Raw genomic sequence first — 23,245 nt, forward strand, 5'->3', positions numbered from 1 at the left:
CAGCCCCCAAACGCACACACACACACACACAAAAAATAGGAAAAGCAAAGCAGAAATGCTTAAGTCTAGAAAAGAGGCAAGCATCTTTCAGCAAGGCTGGCTTTATTGCATAATAAAAGAGGGTGCCTAGAACCAAACAGGGGTTCTTTAACTACAAAAGGTACTCCATACGCATGAACCAAATGGCTGCAGTTAGTTCAAGGCACTGGCCTGCAATTCAGATGTCAATAACCCGTCACATGTGGTAGTCAGTAACTGTTAACAATCTTGAGGAAGCAAAGTAACGGAAAGCAGCCCCTTCCTTAACCAACAGTGAACTGAAAACGGCAGGCGGAGACACTTCTGGTGCCTTGGGCTTTTGCTAAAGAACCAGGCTGCAAGATCAACTGGCCAGCTTTTCATTGTCACCATTTTCCACTAGTTTTCTTTTCTTCTCGTCTGTTTTCCTCTTGAAGATGCTATTTCTGTAGAACTGAAGCTCTTTGATACTCTCCCTGATGTCATCCAGGGCTCTAAAGGGAATTCAGGAAATGTTAGCGTTCCTTAAAAAGAAGGCTGCACCATACACACTCACCTCCAAACGCAAGGGAAGGCTAATTTTAAAAGAAGCTGAAAAAGGTATGACTTTACAGTGTTCCCCAAAATGCTGCAAACAGGTTGTGCACTTCTATGTGCTATGGAACCCTATAGAAGGGGAACTGAAGGAGAGATTCAAAGCTGGTTGGAGGCAGGAGAGCAAAAACGCCCTTACACACATGCCTTCTCCCCTGCTGGAATGAGACCAACAGAACTTTGGCAACTTATTCCCTCTTGGTTCTCCCCCCCCCCCCCCCGCCACTTCTGAACTGCTCTGTAACACACACTTTCTCCTAGGGAAATAATGTCAATAAAGGAGGAAATGTTCTAATACAAAACATGCTACCCATCTTGGCAATAAACTTACGGGCTGAATTGCTATGACCAAGCACAATGAAAGAGAGTAGATAATAACAGCACGTTCATCTTGCTGAATAATGACCAAAAGGCAAGTTCTGAGATGGACGGGGAAAGGTTCTTAACAGCACGGTTAACAGATGAGAAAAGGAAATGGCACACTTATACTTGAGTCAAGCTTGATGGGCCATCAAGGTTGGAGTAAGCAACTTCTTGCCCACCCAGTATAGCTGGACTACAACTCCCATCATCCCTGACCATTAGTCATGCTAATGGTCTGGGATGATGGGAGAGGAATCCAGCAACTTCTAGAAGGCAATATATTGGCTATCCCTGGTCTACACTGGCTGGCAGCAGCACTCTGAGGTGTCACATTCAAGTCCCTCCATGCACAATGTGGAAATGACCGTGACTGAGCCTGGTACCTTCTGCATGTACAGCACCTGTTCTGCCCTTGAGCTCCAACCCTTTTCTATTTGGATTCGGAGCAAATGTCCCTTTCCAGATTAGTATCTGCAGACTTGAAATAACTTTTATCAATGGCACCTCCCCCACTGCGCTGTCCTTACCACATTGCATAACCTCATTGTTGATGCCTGGTGATACAATCTGAGACACACAAAACAATCACTCTTCAAAGCCAAACAATTACCTATGAGACGCAGCCTTCTTTGGAGCAAACTCGTAGTCTTCTGGGTACCAGCGTCTGCACACACAAAGCAAGTCCCCATGATCCAAAATCTAAATTATCTACCAAATGTGGTGGACGCCATAGGCAAGAGCACCCACAAACGCAGGACTCCGGAGCCGCAGACGCACCAAATTTGAAACGATCTCATGCAAAAATCAGAAGTGCTAAAATTCCAGCTTTAATTTTCTAAAACTCACGGAAACTAGTTATTACATTGCAGAGTAATATTTTCCACTTCCAAAAGTTCCATGTTACTCAATAATGTTACTATACATTGGTACCTCGGGTTAAGAACTTAATTTGTTCTGCAGGTCTGTTCTTAACCTGAAACTGTTCTTAACCTGAGGTACCACTTTAGCTAATGGGGCCTCCCACTGCCGCCGCTGCACGATTTCTGTTCTCATCCTGAAGCAAAGTTCTTAACCCAAGGTACTATTTCTGGGTTAGCGGAGTCTGTAACCTGAAGTGTTTGTAACCTGAAGTGTCTGTAACCTCATGTTACAGTTCAAAACCTCATGTTCGTAGAATCATAGAATTGCAGACTCAGAAAGTACCCTGAGAGTTTTCTAGTCCATGGGTAGGCAAACTAAGGCCCGGGGGCCGGATCCGGCTCAATCACCTTCAAAATCCAGCCAGCGGACAGTCTGGGAATCAGAATGTGTGCTTTTATTTAAAATGCATCTCTGGGTTATTTGTGGGGCATAGGAATTCGTTCCTTTTTTTTTCTTTTTCCAAAATATAGCCTGGCCCCCCACAAGGTCTGGGGGACAGTGGACCGGCTCCCTGCTGAAAATGTTTGCTGACCCCTGTTCTAGTGTAACCCCCTGCAATGCAGGAATCTTCTGCCCAACCTGGAGCTTGAACCCACAACCCTGAAATTAAGTGTCTCATGCTCTACCGACTGAGCTATCAAATAAATAAAAAATAAATGCAAATATATTTTGCGGCTGTAGAATCTGAACCTTTCAGAAAGCTGCATCTACTGTTGACTGTAGGCATCTTGGTGGTCACATATTACACGTAAGACCCGCAAGATTTCCCTGAAGTCTGTGGCATGCCATTCGCTGCCCGAGGAGCCACCCACACACCCAAGCTCTGGCAAATGATGTAGTGGGTACGGACCTGCACAGTTCTTTGATGGTGCTCACATCAATGATCCTGTAGTGAAGGTGTTTCATGAACTGGGGCATGTGCTTGTCGAGGAATTTCTTGTCCGCATGAACCGAGTTTCCTGAAAAGGGTGGAAAGGCACAGATTCTGTTCATGCGCTCAACGTGGAATTCTCCGGTGGGTGGCGAAGACACCCCCAAATCCCACCCACCCCCAAATCTCAATCTCAAATCTTTGTTACAGTCTTAGACCAGCATATGTAGCAGGGGATACAGCCATTTAAAGTCTATAAAACATTTTGGAAATCTAAACAGTATTAAAACAGAAGGTATATATAATAGAAGCTAAATAATCTAAAATACAAATATAAAAGAAGCTAAAATAATATAAAAGAAGGGTTAGGAGCATTAAACAGATGTAGTATATAAAAGACTATGGCTAGCGCAACTTCTCTATAGCACAACTTTTCTATGGTGCCCAGCTGGGCCCCTTCTCTGACTTTGAACCACTAGAACTTGTACAGTCTAAATTTTTAAGATCAGCCCTTCAAGTCTGAAAATGTGTCTCTAATGCCACTCTGAGACTAGAGACAGGCTTCACAAAAATGGAGGCTAGAGTGTGGGTGACCATACTCAACTACTGGCCCAATTATTTTATTTTTATATGAACACATGAATCTGCCTTTGACAGAATTAGGATACCCTCCCAACACCACTAGATTTTATCTGCAGCACTGCTACAGCCTGACCAAAGAAAGCGCTTGGCCAAATGTCCAGGTAGGTGATGTAAAATGGGGCAATTGGGCGCTGAATTTGCCCTGCTTTCCACTCACACTAATTGCAACTAATCTGAAGCTGCTGCATTTTTCCTTCCCAGGCTCTACAATCAACATCATAAGATGCGCTGTCCCCACATATATTTTCAGAAGAAAGACGGAGGGGAGTCAGGGATTAAACCATCTGAATCTCAGTCTCCAGAACTCCCTTCCCGTAAAGGCACAGAGGTCACCTTCCCTTCTCTCAGTTGAACTTTTTATACCAAATGATGTTTTGGAGAAATGAACATCTATTAAGGGATGGTCTATTGCTGATTCTCAAACTGGCTTTGATTAACCACATAGGGTTGCACCCAATGTTACACATACTCAGAGGAGACACACTAAAATGAATAGACCTAGATGACTGGGGCCCATTAATTTGAATAGCTGAAGTTAGTCGCATACAACAAATTATGATTTGTTGATATTAAGAGTTATTCTTAATGGTTTTTTATACATATACTGTTTGCATTTTCTGTTTGAATCCATTAGCTGCCTTAGGCCTTTTGAGTGGCAAGGGATGGTACAAATCAATAAAAATGACTATCTTTCGTAAATGTTAAAACCTCCTACCGGCAAGTGGGCAGAGTCCTGGAGGTGTCTGTTGACGGACAAAAGACAGAAATTCATACTCTGCTTGACGCAGCGAGATTTTGCTCTCCTGCACTGCCTTTGTAAGGCCAGACTGGAAGAAAGAGAGAAGCCAAAATTACATCATGTTGCCTGTGCCTTAAAAAGAGCCAGGCAGTTAAGATGTCATGCAAGAATCAATACTATTATTAGTTTTTATTAAACCTGTGGTCACTTCTTACTCAAAGGCCTCCAAGCCAATTACAACACATTTAGAACATAAGTATCAATATATTATACCATAAAAACAGAAAGAAAACAACCCCCTTAACAGCCACAGGAAGGTTTGGCAGCACACTACTGAGAAAACAACAACATCTTAATGGATAGTGGAGGATTTGCACTACTAGACCAGGCCAAAATAACCATTTAATCCAGCCTTCTGTTTCCTACAGACATCGGCCCAGATGCCCCAGGGAAAGCCAAAAAACAGGGCATGGTGCACTGGCACTCCACTACTAATATTCAGAGGGAGGCTGAAACTGGATCTGGAAGACTCATGCAGCCATCATGACTAGTAGCCATTGATGAATGTGGCTGAGACAGGTCACTGATCTCATTCCCTCGCAGGAACTGCTGGTAAACAAGGAAGCAGTCTCCCCACTCCCAAACCCCAGCCAAAGGATGCAGCAATTTTAGCACAACAAAGAAGGTTTAATGTCAAAAAGTCTTCATAATGGACATGGGAAACTCTAATGTCACGCTAAGGACACACTGTGAAGTCGGGTGATGGTTCGGCAAAAAGCTGGCCCATTTTGCACGGATGAGATAAACCTCCAGCCATCCTTTTCAAAGAAGTGCTTAATGCAGACGGCAGGGAACATGGCATGGTCAAGATAAGGTTCTGTTGCATGTGGAACTGTAAAAAGACAAAGGAGTTCTTCTCAAGGGAGTGTGAGTGATGAAGGAGCAGGCCTCTACCTTGCCGTGATGCTCTTTGCACCATTCTGACATGCTGTCCAGCAGCTCATCCGGCTGGTTTATTATCAGGTTGGGACCCTGTCAGCAAAATAAGAGAAAACAATGGGGAATCAGATCAGACTGTTACATCACTGATGCTCATTTGCTGTTGTTGCAATTATTAATATAGTAATACTAGCATTTTATCCTGGTTCTCAGACAATAAGGGTTCCCAGGATTTCTCTCATATATATCAGTGATGTGATAAGCCACTACCCATAGGCTGACAATCTAACCCAGGCATAGGCCCTCCAGATCTTTTGAGACTACAATTGCCATCATCCCTGACCACTGGTCCTGCTAGCTAGGGATGATGGGAGTTGTAGTCCAAAAACATCTGGAGGGCCAAGTTTGCCTATGCCTGATCTAACCAGACATGACACAGAAGGAAGTGGAATTGAGAGGGAAGAGGAAAAAGCAAACTCGGGCACTTCTTCTTAAGTTACAGGATTCTTATAATGACCTGCTAGAGGAGTCAAACGTGGTTGGCTTTTTTAAGAGTCAATGAAATGGCCCTGAAGCTCCACCTCTCTCTTCAAAACAGTCCAAAACAAGAGCTGCTAAAGGACAACAGATCAGGGAGGAAGGGATGGTGTGTGTGTGGTAGCAATATAAGTGGAGCTGTTCAAACAGCAGTATGTATTATGAATAGAAATAATCACCTTTGTTTGAACACAAAGGGATATAAACTTGTAGCGCAATCGGATTCATTTTTACTCTTAAGTGTAATGGTGACAGTTTGCACTAGGTAACAAAAATAATCAACTAAAAAAAACCTGATGAACTTTTAGACTTGATGGCAACAGGAAGCAGCCATAATGTGGTCAACTTTCGAGTTTGCAATATCCGGTTGGCATTCACTTCCCTCACTAAAAACATTTGGAAATTGCATGCATAAATAGGGCTTTTCATCAGCCAGCTATGTGGCAAAGAAGTCAGTGGAAATTGTGAGTGACTAGTTAGCCACTCACAGCAGTTAGCTAACTGGCTGGCATTTAAAAAATATATATTGAGAAGAAAAAAAGAATTACAAACTTAAAATCCTCCCTTCCCACCATCCCAAAGGCATAGTTCAGATGTAAACAAAAACAGTACAGTTAACACAAGCACTAATATGGAGAAAAACAGAAAGTTACTAATGTCAGTAAGAAGGAGAATATTAACACAAACAGATATTATGGAATGCGGTAGGTACAGTTTGTGCTGTAAAGTATTTGTTCAAATACTGGATCAATGGCCACCAGACTGCCAAAGAGGTTTTTCAGAAATGGCTGTCCCAAATTACATTATACCATTTTTGCACATTTAAACCCTTTGTTTCCTTCTATTTTCTAGCTATCAATATTCTTCTTACCAGTAATAAGTAACCAATTAAATGTTCATATAATAACCCTTGGTAGTCTGAACTGAATATACCCAACAATGCTATTTCAGGAGGGTGGCTTTTTTAACGGGTTTCTCCAGTATTTTTGTTATTTCTCTGCTAGCTGGCATTGAGCAGGTACCAGCCCAAAAAACAGCAACCAACATACCTCAGCCAAGATGTTCAAGTCCGAATCTGTTATGAGACAGGCCATCTCAATGATCTGGTCTTTTTCAATGTCCAGCCCAGTCATCTATATCAAAGTCAAAAAGTTAACAAGTGTAAGATGTCAAGAAGAGCTTTCTCTTCCACTTTGTGCTAGCAAAAGTGCATTTTAACAAACCCTAATCCTTTCCCTGGACTATATCTTAAAGATCCTGATGCTGGTAGGTTAAAAAAGTATTCACAGCAGCCAGAAAATGGGTGGTGGGGGAAGACCCACTGAAGGTTTGAACAAATGTGTCTGCTTCACAAAGAGCTAGGAAATCAACTCGGAAAATTACCCTGGAGCGCAGTTTATTTCTTTATTTCTTTAATGTCAGGCCATAGCAGTAATGTACTTCCTGCTCACTTAAGCCAAGTGTTTAGTTCGGGTTGGTGGTTATTTTAAATTAGGTATAACTGTAAACTGTTTATAATTGCTATTATTGTTGTTGTTATTGGTTTCTATTGATTTATTGGTTGGTTTGTTGCTTGCAGAGGATATTTTGTTTTTTTTAAATGTTTGATACTTTGTTGTAAGCCACCCAGAGTGGCTAGGGAAACCCAGCAAGATGGGCAGGAAATAAATTTTTTAAAAATATTATTATTAAGTGTCAATTGTTTTAGGACCTCAAGCCTCCACAAGCTGATAAAATCTAGGATTGTGAATTGCTTTGCTGCAAGAGGCCCAGGGGAAGAGGTTAATCTTTTTAAAGTGTGGGGCAATTTGTGATAAATAGGCTTCTCGATGACTATTAAGAGCGATAAATGGCCTCCATATTCAGTGGCTTCTGGAAGCCAACAATAAGAAATGACATCTTGTCTGCCACTGCTGGATGCACAGAACTGATCCTCAGTCTGGTCACACATGGAGCCAACATAGCCCCTTCAAATAAAATTGTCAATTTGAAACCTCATTTCCTCATAGCACAAGGATGCAGCTCATCCTAGGACAGGCTTCATCAGCCTGGTGCCCTATAGATGGTTTGGGTTGCAACTCCCATCAGGCTCGAGTGGGCCTACTTGAGGGCACCCTGTTGGTGAAGGCTGCCCTAGATCCCATGTGAATTCCCGCACCACCAATGCAGATATATGTTAGAACACTCCTTTCCAACCTGCCAAGGGTCCCAGCTGCCCTAGGTAAAGGTAAAGGGACCCCTGACCATTAGGTCTAGTCGTGACCGACTCTGGGGTTGCGGCGCTCATCTCGCTTTATTGGCCAAGGGAGCCAGGCCATGTGGCCAGCATGACTAAGCCGCTTCTGGCGAACTAGAGCAGCGCACGGAAACGCCGTTTACCTTCCTGCTGGAGCGGTACCTATTTATCTACTTGCACTTTGACGTGCTTTCGAACTGCTAGGTTAGCAGGAGCAGGGACCGAGCAACGGGAGCTCACCCCGTCGCGGGGATTCAAACCGCTGACCTTCTGATCGGCAAGTCCTAGACTTTGTGGTTTAACCCACAGTGCCACCCGCGTCCCTTCCCAGCTGCCCTAGGGTGACCATATTTGATTTTCTGCTCCCAAGATCTCATTTCCTGTGAAATTAGGCTGTTTCTTCCCCCACAAACCAAACTTTCTACATTTCCTAGAAAAAACACTTAAAGGGTGAATGGTCTCCTTCCTTCTCTCACACACATCCACCTACAGTGCCTATGTATCCAGGGGGATAATATGGGATGCGGGCACACACCAAGGCTCCCAGGAATAATGGGATGGGCACCAATCCTGTAGTACATGAGTCAGGGGGTTGGGGGCAATATGAGATGTGACCCCCGTAGGATACACATCTCATCAAAGGATATTCTAAGAGAGCCCAATCTTGCTCATATACAGGCATACACTTACATTGCACCTGCCTCTTTTCGGGAAGGAGGATGAATCCTGCACCTACACTGCACCACTATCTCTTGCGGGAATATTATTATGGGCTGCAGCTCCTTTGCAAATAACCCAACAGGGACATCTCTTGAGAACGTTGCCTTACATGGTGTAGGTCTTTCTACATGAACAGATACTAGACAATGGATACTATGATACTATGGGATTGCGATTCTCAAGTATTCCCCCCACTCACCCCCAGCTGTCTCAAGGGGTAGGGGAATTTTGTGGGACGCAGCCCCGCCCTCTCCTTACACATTGATACTAAACCATATATATATATTACATATTACACTGAACCAAATCTCTCATTCATATTATATAGATATACACATATTATATAGATAGATATACACATATTATATAGATAGACACACACACACATATATATACACATATAGTTTTTCAAATTAAAGTTTTGCAATCACATATCCAGCATATCATAAAAACAAGATTCCAAAGAACCTCCTGGACTTCCCTCCTTCCCCTTTGTGGATCCTATTATTAATCATTTCTTCCTGCATCTTTTATAATAATCTAACTCTTTTATATCTCCATTATATCCAAAATTCACCATTAAACTACAAGTGTTATTCCGATCCTAATAACGATTTTAACTGTTTACAATATTTTTTAAGATAAATGATATTTTTTCTGAACTAAATCTCATAGAGGCATATTATGGGATAGAAGCTATTTGCATAACTGTTTCATACTTCTTCAAGGGCAATGTTCTGGGGCAGCGGGAAATTACGGGATGGAGCCTCCTCAAAAGGAACTAAACCGCACCTGTCGCGGGGGAAGGGGGGAATATTATGGGATGGAGCGCCCTTTTTAAACACCCCCCCTACATTGCACCCAATTCCAGGGAGCAGGATACTACGGGATGGAGCCGTCGCATTGCACTCCACATGGTGCAAGCGTCTCGGGGGACGAAAACGATAGGATATTATGGGATGCCCCTTCGCAGAGGCCTCGTTACGGGCTGGGCGCCTCACCTCCAGGTCCACCCAGACCATTCTCTGCCCCATGCCGGGCTCCGCCGCCCCTCCGGCTCCTGCCATGGCTCGCAACCCGCTCAGGCAGCGCCCCGACAGCCACCGCCTCCCTGCCGGCGCGCCGAAAAGCCGCCAAGCCCTTCCGCCAGCGCGCATCATCTGGAGAAGCCGGAGAACTACAAAGCCCAGCAGGCCCCGCGCCAGCCCCGCCCGCTAGGCCATAAGGGACTGCCGCGCAGCCTCCTGGGATTTGTAGTTTTGCGTGGCGACAGCGGGAGTGAGAGCGTCGCTGCGCGCTTAGTGCCTCGCTTGGCATGCTGGGAGTTGTAGTTTGAGGGCCGAGGCTCCCGCGGCGGAGGTGCTCGGTTCCCCCACTGTAATGCGGGATCGTGCCCCAATCCTCCAAAACGAGAGGCTGGTCCAGTAAAAGGCTCAGCTGGGCTTGCGTTTCCCCACCTTCCCCAATACTAAGCTGCATTTTCTTGCCATATTAAGAAAGCAAATACTAGCCCTTTTTAGTGAAAGCACTGACCCGAAAGTTAACACGTATTATTCTAAAAACACGCAATATGTGGTCTGTGCAACAAAGGAAAACCCAAGGCCCCTTCCTGAGACTCATAATTTTTTTCTTTCTTAAAAAAAACAAATATGCAGGGTGCAAGATTCCCCCCTCCTCAAGCTTGGAAGTAACAGAGTAAAGGGATGAAAAAAAAATAGAACACCACAATTAACTCGGGAATAGACAGGAAATAAAGTTAAAATAATGCCGGGCGGGGGGGGGGGGGGAGACCCATCAGTGTTATCAACACTCAGAGTCAGGTTTCAGGTGGGAGGCATTCCCAGCCCTAACTGGAAAAAATGCCAGAGATTTTTGAGCTCAGTCCTTCTGCATGCAAAACATGTATCATAGAAAGGTGGCCCCTCCAACAGAGACAAAAACGGGAGTTTTAAAGGGAGACAAAGCAGTGCCCCGTGCATTAGGTTAGTTCAAAGCCACACCAAGAAACAACACTGGCACATGAACAATTTTGTGTCTGACATAGTGGTACTTAGATCAAAAAGAAAATTCCTTCTCATTGGCTCCTGTGTCACTTTCAGCATTTCAGGGATTCTTTTAAAGTGTGAACTTTGTGAAGAACTTACCTAGACCCAGGAAGGATTAAGATGGAAGCCCTCATCTGACCACACGACCTAAATCCACTGTACTTGAGCATTATTATGGCTGTCCACAGAAGCAGTATGCAGGTATGAGAAATTACATTCTATATTTGAAGATGGCAGTGCTATTTAAGGAAACGTCATTACATGACAACTTTGCGCCCCAAAGCTGCTTTACACATCGCATTTGCATCCTACACATGCTAAATGCCTTACACATTAGGAGTGCTACAGTATGCAATGTGTTTACACCAACCCAAACACACGTTAGGTTCACAGAATACAAAGCCAGAACTGGAACATGCAGACATGGTGATGGAACATGCATTTATCATTGCAATATAAGAAACAACCCTCTGCAGCTTGTGTCCTCTTGAAAACCAGAGCAAGTCTAGATTCCCTTTTGTTTTTAAGTCCTAGTTGGCCTCATAATATGTTCCACTCCCCACCAAAAGAGAGACAAAGCACTTTTAAAAAATGCATTTTTTAAAATTTATAGGCTTGGGCTGCAATCTGTAACCTGGTGCTGGCCAAGACTAATGGGAGTTGCATTCCAAAGCATCTGGATGGTACCAGGTTGCAAAAGGCTGGGTTAGGGAATAACAAGGAATGGGGGGGGGTGGAGAATCAAGGTTTCCTTCTGGTTTTTAAAACCCTGAGGCTGCCATCCTAACTCCACTTACTTGCGAGGAGACCCAATTCAATTCAATAGAACTTACTTCTGCATTTACATGGTTAGGATTGCAATCTTTGAGGTTTTGCCTGCTTGTGAATGAAAGAGAACCCCACTTACAGCAGACAAGACACTGGCAGCAAATCCTCTGCTTTAATGGAATAGTCCTCCTGCCAATAAACATCACTGAATGTCTTGCTCTGACCTATGCTAGTAATGTTAGTCAATCAACTTTGATATACATCCCCCACCCGCACCAGGTGTAACGGGGAAAAAGGACATTACAACTACCTCTGTGAATACAAAGCAGGTTGAAGCGGCACAGCACATAGCTGATGTGTGGACAGCATGTGTACAGTCTGTCTAAAAAATACAGTGTGAAGACTGATGGCTAAGCATCTGGTGTAACAGCTTAAGAAATGTGCCCTATTTAAGATGCAGGCTGAGCATGTCAATGCAAAAGCTTGCTAGGCATTTTCACACATTCAGTCACTCTGAAGGCATCAAAGGCCACTCTCTCTAATACAAACTTTCCAATGAGAAGATATTTTTTTTATAAAAAAAATCACTTTTGGATGCAAATATAACAACTATTTGTAAAGAGAAAACACCAGCTGTAAAATTTAGTTCTTAGGAAAATTTGCTTGCACACAATATTTTGAAAGAACGAGAATTTATTTTAGAGAAAATAAAAATATAGCTAACCAAGTGCGTTTTTAAAAAATACTATTAACAGTATTGCTTGAGGGAATTTTGAATTATGTAAACCTTTTTTTTTAAAAAGACGGGTGCTTGTTTTTGCAACAATGCCATAAATATGTAAGCCAAAAGGTAACAATAAATCCTTTTATATTAGTGTATATTTGACGAAAATATTTTATTTTTTAAAAGATGTCCCATTTAGGCATGCAGATAGAGGGTCACAAGTATCTCCCTCCTCTAGCCCCCCCCCCCAGATATAAACCCAAACAGCATGGAAGAACAACTGGGGTTCAAGAAACCACGGTTGATTGGGATTAGAGTAAAAGAAAGAGAAAGAGCGAGTGTGTGTATTTCAGGAGAAGTGACAGAAAAATTAAGGCAAGCCACATTTTACTGCTGCTGCAATTGCCCCCTTGTCAATTTTGTTGTAGCTGAAAATGACGAGGGTCTGAATACTTTTCAAAATAAAATACTTTGCTGTGCAGAGCAGACAAGGGTTTTTTTTTTCCAAAGAAACAATTTGACACTATCCAGACAATGCATTTATACATTGCAACTTACATGGGTGTTATGTTCCAGAGATTGTTCCTAAAGCCAAAATTGTGTAGTCCAAAGACATTGGGTACAAAGGCAGGTGCGATTACCAAAGTCTTTTTTTCTGGACGCCTGCTCCCCGCCGCTTTTTTATTATTTCTTTTGACAAGCACGTAAACCTGAATGTGCACGAGTAAAATGTGCACAAGTTGCAGGATTACTGCACTCCAGTTGCTACAGAGATTACTAATGTTCAAACGGAAGCACTGTGAACATAAACAGAAGCTACCGGAAACAATTTAGCTGCAGGATCTTTTTAAAAATGGCACCAAAAGTTCCCATCAGTATAGGGGGAATCATAGTTAAAGACATTGATGGCATTTCAAATGCACAACTTCAGAAGGATGGATGTCACAAAAATCCACCCTATTGAAAAAGCTCATCTCAGATTTCTGATTAGTTAAAAGCTATTCCAAATTTAGCTGTACTTGCAAGGGGAGGCTAGCAGCTGCACTTCTGGGCAAGACCAGCCAAACACTGTAGGCCAATGGCCCCTCCCCCAAAACATTGACTTAATTTAATTTAATTTTAAAGATGAACCAATGCTGCAGGCTGGATGAAATACAGCACTTGGCCAGACAACGCCCATGGACAAGAAGTTCATAGATACTTACCTTCGTTTCTCCTTTGTATTAAATATCAGTTGTAATGTCTAAACTTTTCTATTCAATGAGGTTTTAAAAAATTATGTCAACTATAGAAAGGGAATGGACAGAGGCATGCAATGATTTCCTGAGAGGTTTTAATCGCTTAAGTTGTTGGGAAAGTCTTTTTACGATACTGTGGGCTCTCTTGCTCGTAATATAAAAATCAAAGGAGTCTCAATGAAAGCAGCTGGAAAAATTAACACATCATTCAATACAAATCATCAAGTCATCCAGCAAAATTGTTTCACTCTTAATATCTGAACAGGCTGCATGTTTGCTTAATACAAGTATTTAAAAGCAACATTTATTCCAGTAGAAAAACACTGTTACCAATATTTTCATGTGCCATTGAGCCTTCTACTCTGTGGCATTCATTTTTTCCATGGGATTACTTACTACCAGAACCACCTCAGGGGCTCTCTTCCTTTCTCAATAACACTCTACAAAAATACCAATGTTCATTTTAAAATACAACCAAAGCGGCACCTTTTTTCCCCCCCTTACAAAATTAACTACATTGATTTCTCTTTTGCTTGTTTAAAAGCGTGGCACCTTCTCTTTTTTTTCCCTAAACCCTGAGAGAAAGTTAATACAATTGAAACGAAGCCACTTCTCACGAAATACATACTGCAGGTGATTTTTATAAAACGATTTTTAAAAAGCAACTCGTGCAGTTACTCGTTGCAAGCTCTGTAAAAAAACGATTTCTTAAAAAGGAAAGAGCCACTCCATTTCGCCAAGGAAAGGTATGCAAAATCTGCTCTGAATACTTGCTAGTGGCGGGAGGGGCGCCATTTGCCATCTCGGTAGTTCTCCCTCCGGTTATCGTAATCGTGACTCCAGCCTCCATAGTGCCTGTCATCGTGACCATATTCCTCCCGAATGCCCCTGAAATGATGCTCCGAGCCATAGTCGCTGGGGCGCTGAGGTTCCCGGCTGCTATAATGCCTGCTTTCAGTAGGATACGGATGGGAGCTCACTCTGTTCTTGCGCTGGGCGGCACTTGTCTCTGAGCGCCACTGCATGGATGAAGCTGACGACTGGGTGTACGGGTGGTGGTGCCCTGGCGAAGCAAATCCGGATGGCTCCGGGTGCAAGGAGTTGTGCCTGCCACTGTACTGCGACTGCTGCCACATATTATTCATCTGGAAACAGAAAGTGCTTCTGTTAAGAATAGGCATGGCCAATAGTCAGGGGTGATGATGATGATTTGTTCAATTCCTTACTTGCCCTTCACCATAAGGTCCCAGAGTGGCAGTGTAAAAATACAAATCAGTTAAAACTGTTTACATTAGAAAGAATAAGGCTGGTTCTAAGAACATCTCTCAGGTTGAGAGGTGTAGTCCAGCAACATCTAGACAGCCACAGTGTGCGGCTGCCAGACTGGTGAATGAGAGCAGCCGCCGGGACTATATAAGCCCAGATCTACATTGGCTTCCAGTACTTTTCTGAACAAACCCTTTCCTGCCTATTTCCCGTTAACAGCCAAACAAAGAACTCTCACCACTGCTTGTCTCTGGAGGTTATCTGGGGATGAGAAGGACCTCTGCACAGCTGGCGACTCTGTTGAGATGTTATCCACATTCCTCTCATACCTGCTAAGCGAAAATCAGAAAATTGCCCAGAAGAAGTCTCAGATCATGGAATTCTGCACCAACAGTAATCACAGTCAACAGTATTCAATTGAAGAAAGTTATACTGATGATCAAGGGTCTGGAAACCAAGCCTTATGGAGGGCTTTGGGTATGTTTAGCCTGAAAAGAGGAGACAGCGAAGAGATAGGATAGCCATCTTCAAATACCTGAAAGGCTGTCACATGGAAGATGGAGCACACTTGTTTTCTCCTGCTCTGGAGGGTAGGAGCCAAACCAGAATCACAATTCTGTGATTCTGTGACTAAACATCTGGAAGAACTTTCTGATGGTTGGAGCTCTTCAACAGTGGAAAGGACTCCACCAGAAGGTGGTAGACAAAGGAACATGTTTACGACTGGCTACATCACCATCAGGTGAATCAGATGTTTAGTAAAGATATCAAAGAAAGAGGTTATGCAGATAAAGACTCAAAATTCCAGACAGAAATAATAAATAATAAAGTGAAAATTATATCTAAGATATATAGGATGCTGTTGGACTGGAATTTAGGCGACGAGGAAGTCAAATCGGTGATGATCCATTGGTCAAGGGATATAGGTCATAGTATACAGTTTGAGGATTGGGAGAAACTTTGGAAGGAGGGGGTAAACTTTACGGTGTGTACTTCGATAAGGGAAAACGTCATGAAGATGTTTTATAGGTGGTACTTGACACCCATGAAATTATCAAAAATGTATAAGGTGGATAATAAGCGCTGGAGATGTACGGACATAGAGGGCTCCTTCTACCATATGTGGTGGGAGTGCAGAAGGGTGAAACAATTTTGGGAGAAAGTACACACTGAATTGAAGAAGATATTAAAGTACACGTTCATAAAGAAACCAGAAATCTTTCTTCTAGGGATATTAGGACAAGAGATAAAAAAGGAAGATCGCAGATTGGTATACTATGCGGTTACAGCAGCAAGGGTAGTATTAGCCCAGAAGTGGAAACTACGGGAAACCCCAACGGTGGAGGAGTGGAGATCTAAGTTGTCGGATTATGCAGAGTTGGATAGATTAACAGGAAAAGTTAGATACATAAGAGACCAAGTGTTCACCAAAGATTGGGAAAAGTATGTAGATTATCTGGAATGTATTAGTGAAGGGCAAATAACGCTAAAGGGATTTAGAGACGCACTGTGAAAGACTAAGAGTTATTGTGCAAAGCAAACAGGAATTAGGAATCGGTATAATGACAATATAAGTAATGAAACGTGTAATTTTATTTATTGCTTCAAATGATTTACGGACAGGCTGAAGGAAGTCCCGTAAGAGACGACTATGTTATATGGATGATATGGAAATGATAATTGTTGTTTATTATTTTTATTTTTTATTTTCTGTGTATTTTCTTTGTATTTGTGTGTTACCTTGTGGTTTTTTTGGAAATAACTAATAAAAAAGAATAAGGAAAAAAAAAAAAGAAGGTGGTAGACTCTTCTTCATTGGAGGTTTTTAAGCAGAGGTTGGATGGTCATCTGCCATGGATGTTTTAGATGAGATTCCTACATTGCAGGGGGTTGGACTAGATGACCCTCAGGGTCCCATCCAATTCTATGATTCTATTATAGGTATTTGTGCATGGGTTTCCCAGGCATGGGGGAAAATAGGTATCATGAAAATAACCAGGAAGCAAAGCACCAGGTAAACACTGGCATTAGCAGCTTTATGATTATAGCTATATTTCTATCCTACTCATTCTCATAGACATAGACGGTTATTTGTTCTCCTAGCCTCAGAACAAGGTTGTGAAATAAGCGAGGCTGAATGACAGAGATTGTGATTGGCTCAAGGTCACCCAGTTTGTGGCTGAGTGGGAGATCTGAACCTGGGTCTCCCTGGTTGCAGCAGAACACTTCTAATCTAACCACTACATCATACAGTTTTCTTTTGATCCACCATCGTAAACTGTTATTGAATATATATTTTTCTAAGCAGAGTATAACTGAGCAATCTGTTTTCAGTTCATCTTCATTTTTATAACTGACACACTTGTCAAAGCAATACAGAAACACAGATCGCAAGCCTCAGGAGGTTTCTAATAACAGCTTCTTTAATCTACTCTGCATCTCAATTTAGAAAATTCTGAAAAGACTCACAGCTTTCCCTAATGGAAACTAATTTGCTTGTCCATCTGTTGCTTTAGAAACAAAATTCCTGATGTGCCACATCAAAGTTCTCAATACCATTTGATTTTTGTAGCTGCTCTAGAAAGAAAAGCTAATAATAGTAATATCTTCTCTCAGCGCTAGAATTCAGTTCATATTATTCTTTCCCACTTAAAGACAAATAATAAACATAAAGGTAGAAAGGGAAGCTCAGACATAGGCTATTGTATTATGCCCACTTTGGAAAACAGTCACAGAGTTTACCATATGGTAATGAATGCTAAGAACACAATCCTATGCACAATTAGTCAGAAGCAAGTCCCACCAAGTTCAATGGGGTTCACTCCCTAATAAGCTGCAATTCTAAATGTACTTAAATGATTTACCACAGGCTTCCTAAAACTGGTGCCCTTGAGATCTTTCAGACTCAGGGTTGTAGTCCAAAATATGTGGAGGACACCAGGTTGGGGGAAGTCTGGTTTAACATTAAGAACTTACCTGCTACTGGCAGTTGTTGTTGGAAGTTGTTGTATACTGGAGGGGCTTCCATTAGCATATCCAGGTTGAGAATAAGGTGAATTGTTATCTTGAGATGCATGACTGCTCCCTAAAGGTAAAAGGACATGTTTGAAGTTTAACAAAAACAAGTCAGTTACACTGAGAAAGGTTAAGCCGACGCAAGATGCTAACAGATTGAAAACATGGTACATTACTTAATGGGCTCTGGAGTATCACACTAGAGAACCATTAAGACATACAAACAGATTTCCAAAACAAGTGTTGCAACCTACTGGAATACCCAGTGGTGAAGATGCAATCGAGATGCAATGCGAAGGACACTAAACTTAAGTTAATTGCAGATGAAACTCAGCTTTCCTAAAGTGAAAAACTTTGGACACTACTTCAAACAGTCCAAATAATCACCAAATAGTGTTTTCATTTCCTTTAAAAATAATTTTTAGCAATTCCAAGGAATTACACGTGAACGAGAACCAGTTTGAGTGCCGAGGCTCATTTCAGAAATAATCTGAACTGATAAAATAATGCTTCTAGACACGTGCAAAGTGCATTCCTCTGTGATCATAGGAGCTCAAAATACACACAGATCTGTTCTCAACTGAAAAGGGTACAGCAGATGCGTAGAATGTGTGGCCCTCCAGATATTGTTAAACTACAACTCCCAAAAGCCCCAGCTAGCATAGCCAATTGTCAGTGAGGATGGGATTTGCAGTTCAGCAACATATGGAAGGCTAAAGATTATCCAAAGCTGGAGTAGGACATCCCTTCTAAAAATGGATGGTTTGTCCCCAAACAACAAACTCTTTTGAGAAGTGCGTTTCAACATCTTTTAAAGTTCCTTTTAAAAAAGATTCTAACCGATTGTCTTCCAAAAACTGACAGAAAGCCCTCTTCAAATGAGTTAGCTCCTCAAGATAGCATACAAATATGCAGCAACACTATGAACACAAGAGTGGTTTACAGGCTCAGTGAAATTTTAATCTGATATATAATTCAACACAAAAAATGCACCCAGAATAAAAAGTTTTACACATCAGAATTTTAAGCATAAAAGGAATATGAACCCCCTTCAATTTTGCCTAGATGACCTAGGCTGTTTTAAAGGCTTTGTGGATACCTGATCGAAACTGAATTTTGAGAGGTCTCCCAAAAAGTTTGATCCCATTAAGTAGATTCATGCCATAGGGGACAGATTCTTCATGTTTGAAATTCACAAATGCAAACTGCTTTGGTTTCCCGTCCCTGTCCTTCGGAATCTTTACTTTAATGACTGGACCTGCCTGCAAACCAAAAAACAAAACAAAACATTAAAATAAAAAAATGGAGCAACTTTCCCTTGAAGGTTATTTAGTTGCATGCACCCGCATTCTAAGGTAAACCTGTATTTGCATTCAAGTATAGTGTAGGGTGTTACCCATTAAATGAAAGATATGCATTGTCAGGCAGGTTCTAAAACAACTTTCTTAATAGTTGGCATTTTACAATTTTACTCTCCAAAGGATTGGAGAGTAGGACATAGTCCTAGATTCACCAGGCAGGTGAAGGTGGTTCAAACTAGGTAATGGTCAGTTTACTGCTGGTCTCTAGGCATCACTTCAGGTAGGTGCTATGAAGGTAGAAAAGTACATGCCCCCATGTGAATCCAGAGCCATCAGGTGGGTGTACAAGATGGCCACAGGGACACCAACTTGGGTTCCATGATGGAAGAATTGCAGAAGAGAAATGTAAATAAAACAAAAATAAACGACTTTGGTTGGTACTCAATTTTCTCCAGGGAAGAAACCCACAGCAATGGATTCAGCCACATGCCAGCATGGAACAGAAAGTTAACATGCACTGTGAACCTCCTTCCACTCACAAGCATGCACCCCCAAAAGCAGAGGAAAACTCATTCACCTTTCAACCATGCTGATTTTATGTAAGCAAGGAGCACTGAAGCATTCCTTTCAAGTTAGCCTCACAATGTCTTTCTACGGATCCATTATTAACTTTCTGTGAGAACATTACAATGGTTCAAATCACCCTCACCCAATAGAAATGGACATAGATATTGAAAAGAAGAGGAGGGCAGTTTTTCAGGAAGCCTACAAGCAGTGCATGAAGGCAACAACCCTCCCCCTTATTTACTCCCTCACAGTTTGGCATCAAGGAGTATCCTGAGCTCCAACTCAGTTAGTGGAACTAACGGACCAGTTCTCAAGGACTTTATCTAATCTCCTCTGAATGTCACTGAGTGTCTACACTTTTGTCCAATAGAGTGTCTATTGGACAAACAGGCCAGACCTTACGCCAAAGAATAAACGGACATAAATCGGACATCAGGAATCACAAGACAGAGAAACCAGTAGGAGAACACTTCAATCTCCCAGGACATTCTATACAAGATCTCAAAGTAGCTGTTTTACTACAAAAGAATTTCAGAAATAGACTGGAAAGAGAAGCTGCTGAATTACAACTTATCACCAAACTTAAAACCATGGAGAAACCTGGTCTGAACAAAGACCTTGGATTCTTATCTCATTATACATGACAAAGCCATTTTTCACCTTTTCACCCCTTGCTTTTTCCTGTAAGACCTATTGCAGTCGTTAAGAGTCGTCAACAGGCTCATCACAGCTATCTGCCAATCACCCATTCCCACCACCCTTCTGAGTAATACCCCTCCCCACCTTCTCACTATATAGAAGGGTCTGGAAACTTCTGTTTCAGTGTATCTGAAGAAGTGTGCATGCACACGAAAGCTCATACCAAGAACTGACTTAGTTGGTCTTTAAGGTGCTACTGGAAGGAATTTGTTTTGTTTTGACTATGGCAGACCAACACGGCTACCTATCTGTAACTGTCTACACTTTTGTGTGTGTTCTAAACTTACAGCCAATCTACTTAATCATAAGACCCCAGGTTCCAGCATTATGAAAGTGGTTGGAACTGTTCCCTAGGTGCTTTTGCCACTCCATGCCTACATCTATAAATGGCTATTGTAGCCTTTTGTTGTATACAGAGAAGTCCAGGCATTTGAGCCTTGTAGGAAAGGTGTATGAACAGCCAACCATGTCCTTGTCAGACCTTTTCCAACTCTACAATTTCTTCTTCTTCTTCTAGATGGGAGCAGCCAGGGAACAGTACACACCACATTCCGAATGCAACTGCACCATAAAAGACATGACAATTCTGGTTGTCTTACTTTCACAGCAAATGTGAATATAAACAAATGTGATGGCACAGGACGATGTGGCAACTTTTTGCTTACACGTATGCTGAGCCTGACATCAATAGCCCTTGCATCTTGAAACAAGGGTTCCGCTACCTCTTAGAATTAGGTCTAGGATAGCTTCCCCTTAGGTCAGCTCTATGACTAACTGTTTCAAGGCAGAGTTGCTCACAATATACACATTTTGCCTGCTGGTTGTAACCTGAAGTACCGTTAGACAGCCTAGACAAACATGACAGAGGCAACCCATTATTACAACACATTCCCCATTTCTTTCCCCCCCTCAAGACCACCCTTGGCATTTTGCTCAGGGGATGAGACTACATCCCCAAAACTAAATTAGTTTTCAGGACTGGTACATCCAAAGTGGTGCTATAGGACGAATTTCCAGTTCATGAAACATGCTTCCCTTGATATATAGAGCTAAACCATCCCCAGCCTACCTTTCCTGTTTATGCACCTCCTGGGTTACCACTGAAGTTGCCCTTTTCTGACAAGGCGCCCAGATCAAAAACGCATTTCTGTTCATTTTGCTTTTGTTGTCAATTCTGCAAGCTGCTTGTTGTTGTTGTTGTTTTAATGTTCTGATACTTATTTTTAAATCCTGCCGATCTCACCCATCTACCCCGAAGTTCCCATTTTTCGGGCAGAAAAAACAGCTAACGATCAAACCTGTTTGCCGCCGGCCTTTTACCTTTAGAAGAATTCGCACCTTGCCTCGTTTTAAGAGGGAAACGGAGGGAAGGAGAGCATCCCGAGGGGGCTTTTCGCCTTGCAAAGGCTTCTGAACGAAGCCAAGCGAAAGGGAAACCCGTTCAAAGGTAAAGGAAAGCGAGGCAGGCGAGACCCAAACAAAGCCAATGCCTCCCCGTCTCCCTTCCCGGATCCGTTTTCGCTCGCAGCGACACCAAGGAGATGCCAGTCTTCTTTCAGGGCAGCCCCGCTCCTCTATAGCTCCTGGGCATGTGCAGAGGGCCCGCGCATTAAAACGCAGGCAAAAGGAAACGCCCCCCTCCCCGCACACACAGCAAGGCCGGCGCCCCCTGCGAGGTAGGCCGCTCTGAGCCCCGGCCCCTCTCCGCGGCCGAGTCAAGCCAGGAGGTGAGGCCCTGCCCGCCCCGTTACCTGGTGGAAGAGCTCGAAGAGCAGCTCCTCGGTGACTTTGGGGTCGAGGTTCCCCACGAAGAGGGTCCGGTCCGCCTCGGCCGCCGCCGCTCCCATCTCCTCAGCTCGCAGCCGGCTGCTGAACTGCGCAGGCGCGCGCGTCCGGCCCAGCCGAAGGGAGGAGAGCCGCCCCCGCGGTCGCTGCAATTCAGGCCCGCGGGCCTCTCGAGTGCGCAGGCGCCGACCCGGGCCTTGGGCGTGACGGACTGTTAGTCTCAACTCCGCATGCGCTTCTCTGTTCCTTCCTCGGTGCCCAGAATTGTGCCCTCGACGGCTCAACTGCGCAAGCGCAATACTCTCGGGACTGTGATTGGGTATTCCTTAATTATTGCTAAAATATAACGTTCAGCCTTAAATGCGAACCTGCTTCTGCAGCGTATCAAACCCACTAAAAGCCTAATACTCGCGCCGAAGGGAAAGCACAAGTCGTTTCTAAGATACTTAAAAGGCGACGGCAAGCGAGAAGGGACAAATCGAGAGATTGACCGATCTTCTTTCCCCTTTTCGCTGCGAGACAATGTGCCGCCCCCTTATTTACATAAGCAGTTCCAAGGCTGCAAACTTCAACCACGGTCAAAACAAAACAAATTCCTTCCAGTAGCACCTTAAAGACCAACTAAGTCAGTTCTTGGTATGAGCTTTCGTGTGCATGCACACTTCTTCAGATGCACACGAAAGCTCATACCAAGAACTGACTTAGTTGGTCTTTAAGGTGCTACTGGAAGGAATTTGTTTTGTTTTGACTATGGCAGACCAACACGGCTACCTATCTGTAACTTCAACCACGGTGTGCATCGTCCAGGTCCGTTTCAAAACGTGAAAATTCGGAAACAAAAGTTGTTCAGCTATTTTTGGTGGGGTGGAGACGGAAGCAAAGTTGAGCTTTTTTCTTTTTTCCCTTTTGCCAAAGTTGTACTTTTTGCGCTATTTTTTTAAGGAAATTTGTCCAAAAATGCAACACTTCCTTCATACGCCTGGGTTTTCCTGGACATTTTACCTGATTTTTTGGAAATTCAACCTGGACGCTATTTTTCACCGGTGAATCCCGTATGTGTCTGGGAAATTCCGGACATACGGCAGCCCTAACGACGTGCATGAGAATTGGGTTTGATTTTGAATCCTCCAGAGGAAGGGCCAAATAGAGCAAGACAGATCCTTCGACCCTGTTGCAGACTCCCCAGAGAGATCCTCGATGCCACCCCTAGGTGTCTGCCTTGTGTTGTCTTTATTTATGGCCCCTGTCCACGGTGCT

At 43.0% G+C, this 23,245-nt stretch overlaps 2 protein-coding genes across 3 annotated transcripts; both read right to left on the reverse strand.

Moving 5' to 3' along the window:
• Positions 1-85: 85 nt before the first annotated feature.
• Positions 86-9,755, reverse strand: REXO2 (RNA exonuclease 2). The gene is made up of 7 exons (XM_081844472.1): positions 9,582-9,755; positions 6,674-6,757; positions 5,103-5,180; positions 4,125-4,236; positions 2,747-2,855; positions 1,586-1,639; positions 86-512 (listed from the first exon to the last, which is right to left on the reverse strand). Exons 1-7 carry the CDS (start codon positions 9,738-9,740, stop codon positions 383-385), a joined length of 726 nt encoding a protein of 241 aa, XP_081700598.1. The 5' UTR covers positions 9,741-9,755; the 3' UTR covers positions 86-382.
• Positions 9,756-13,433: 3,678 nt separating this feature from the next.
• Positions 13,434-22,149, reverse strand: RBM7 (RNA binding motif protein 7). Of its 2 annotated transcripts, none has more exons than XM_081844466.1 (5): positions 21,955-22,149; positions 18,736-18,898; positions 17,598-17,706; positions 14,860-14,950; positions 13,434-14,500 (listed from the first exon to the last, which is right to left on the reverse strand). In XM_081844466.1, the coding sequence occupies exons 1-5, from the start codon at positions 22,048-22,050 to the stop codon at positions 14,129-14,131; spliced, it is 831 nt and encodes a 276-aa protein (XP_081700592.1). In that variant the 5' UTR covers positions 22,051-22,149; the 3' UTR covers positions 13,434-14,128. The 2 variants fall into 2 exon arrangements, with proteins under 2 accessions (XP_081700592.1, XP_081700591.1); XM_081844465.1 differs by having other exon boundaries at positions 14,860-14,953.
• Positions 22,150-23,245: the final 1,096 nt, after the last annotated feature.

The sequence above is a fragment of the Podarcis erhardii genome (genome assembly GCF_964252035.2).
Source record: "Podarcis erhardii genome assembly, chromosome: 16".
Taxonomy (NCBI): domain Eukaryota; kingdom Metazoa; phylum Chordata; class Lepidosauria; order Squamata; family Lacertidae; genus Podarcis; species Podarcis erhardii.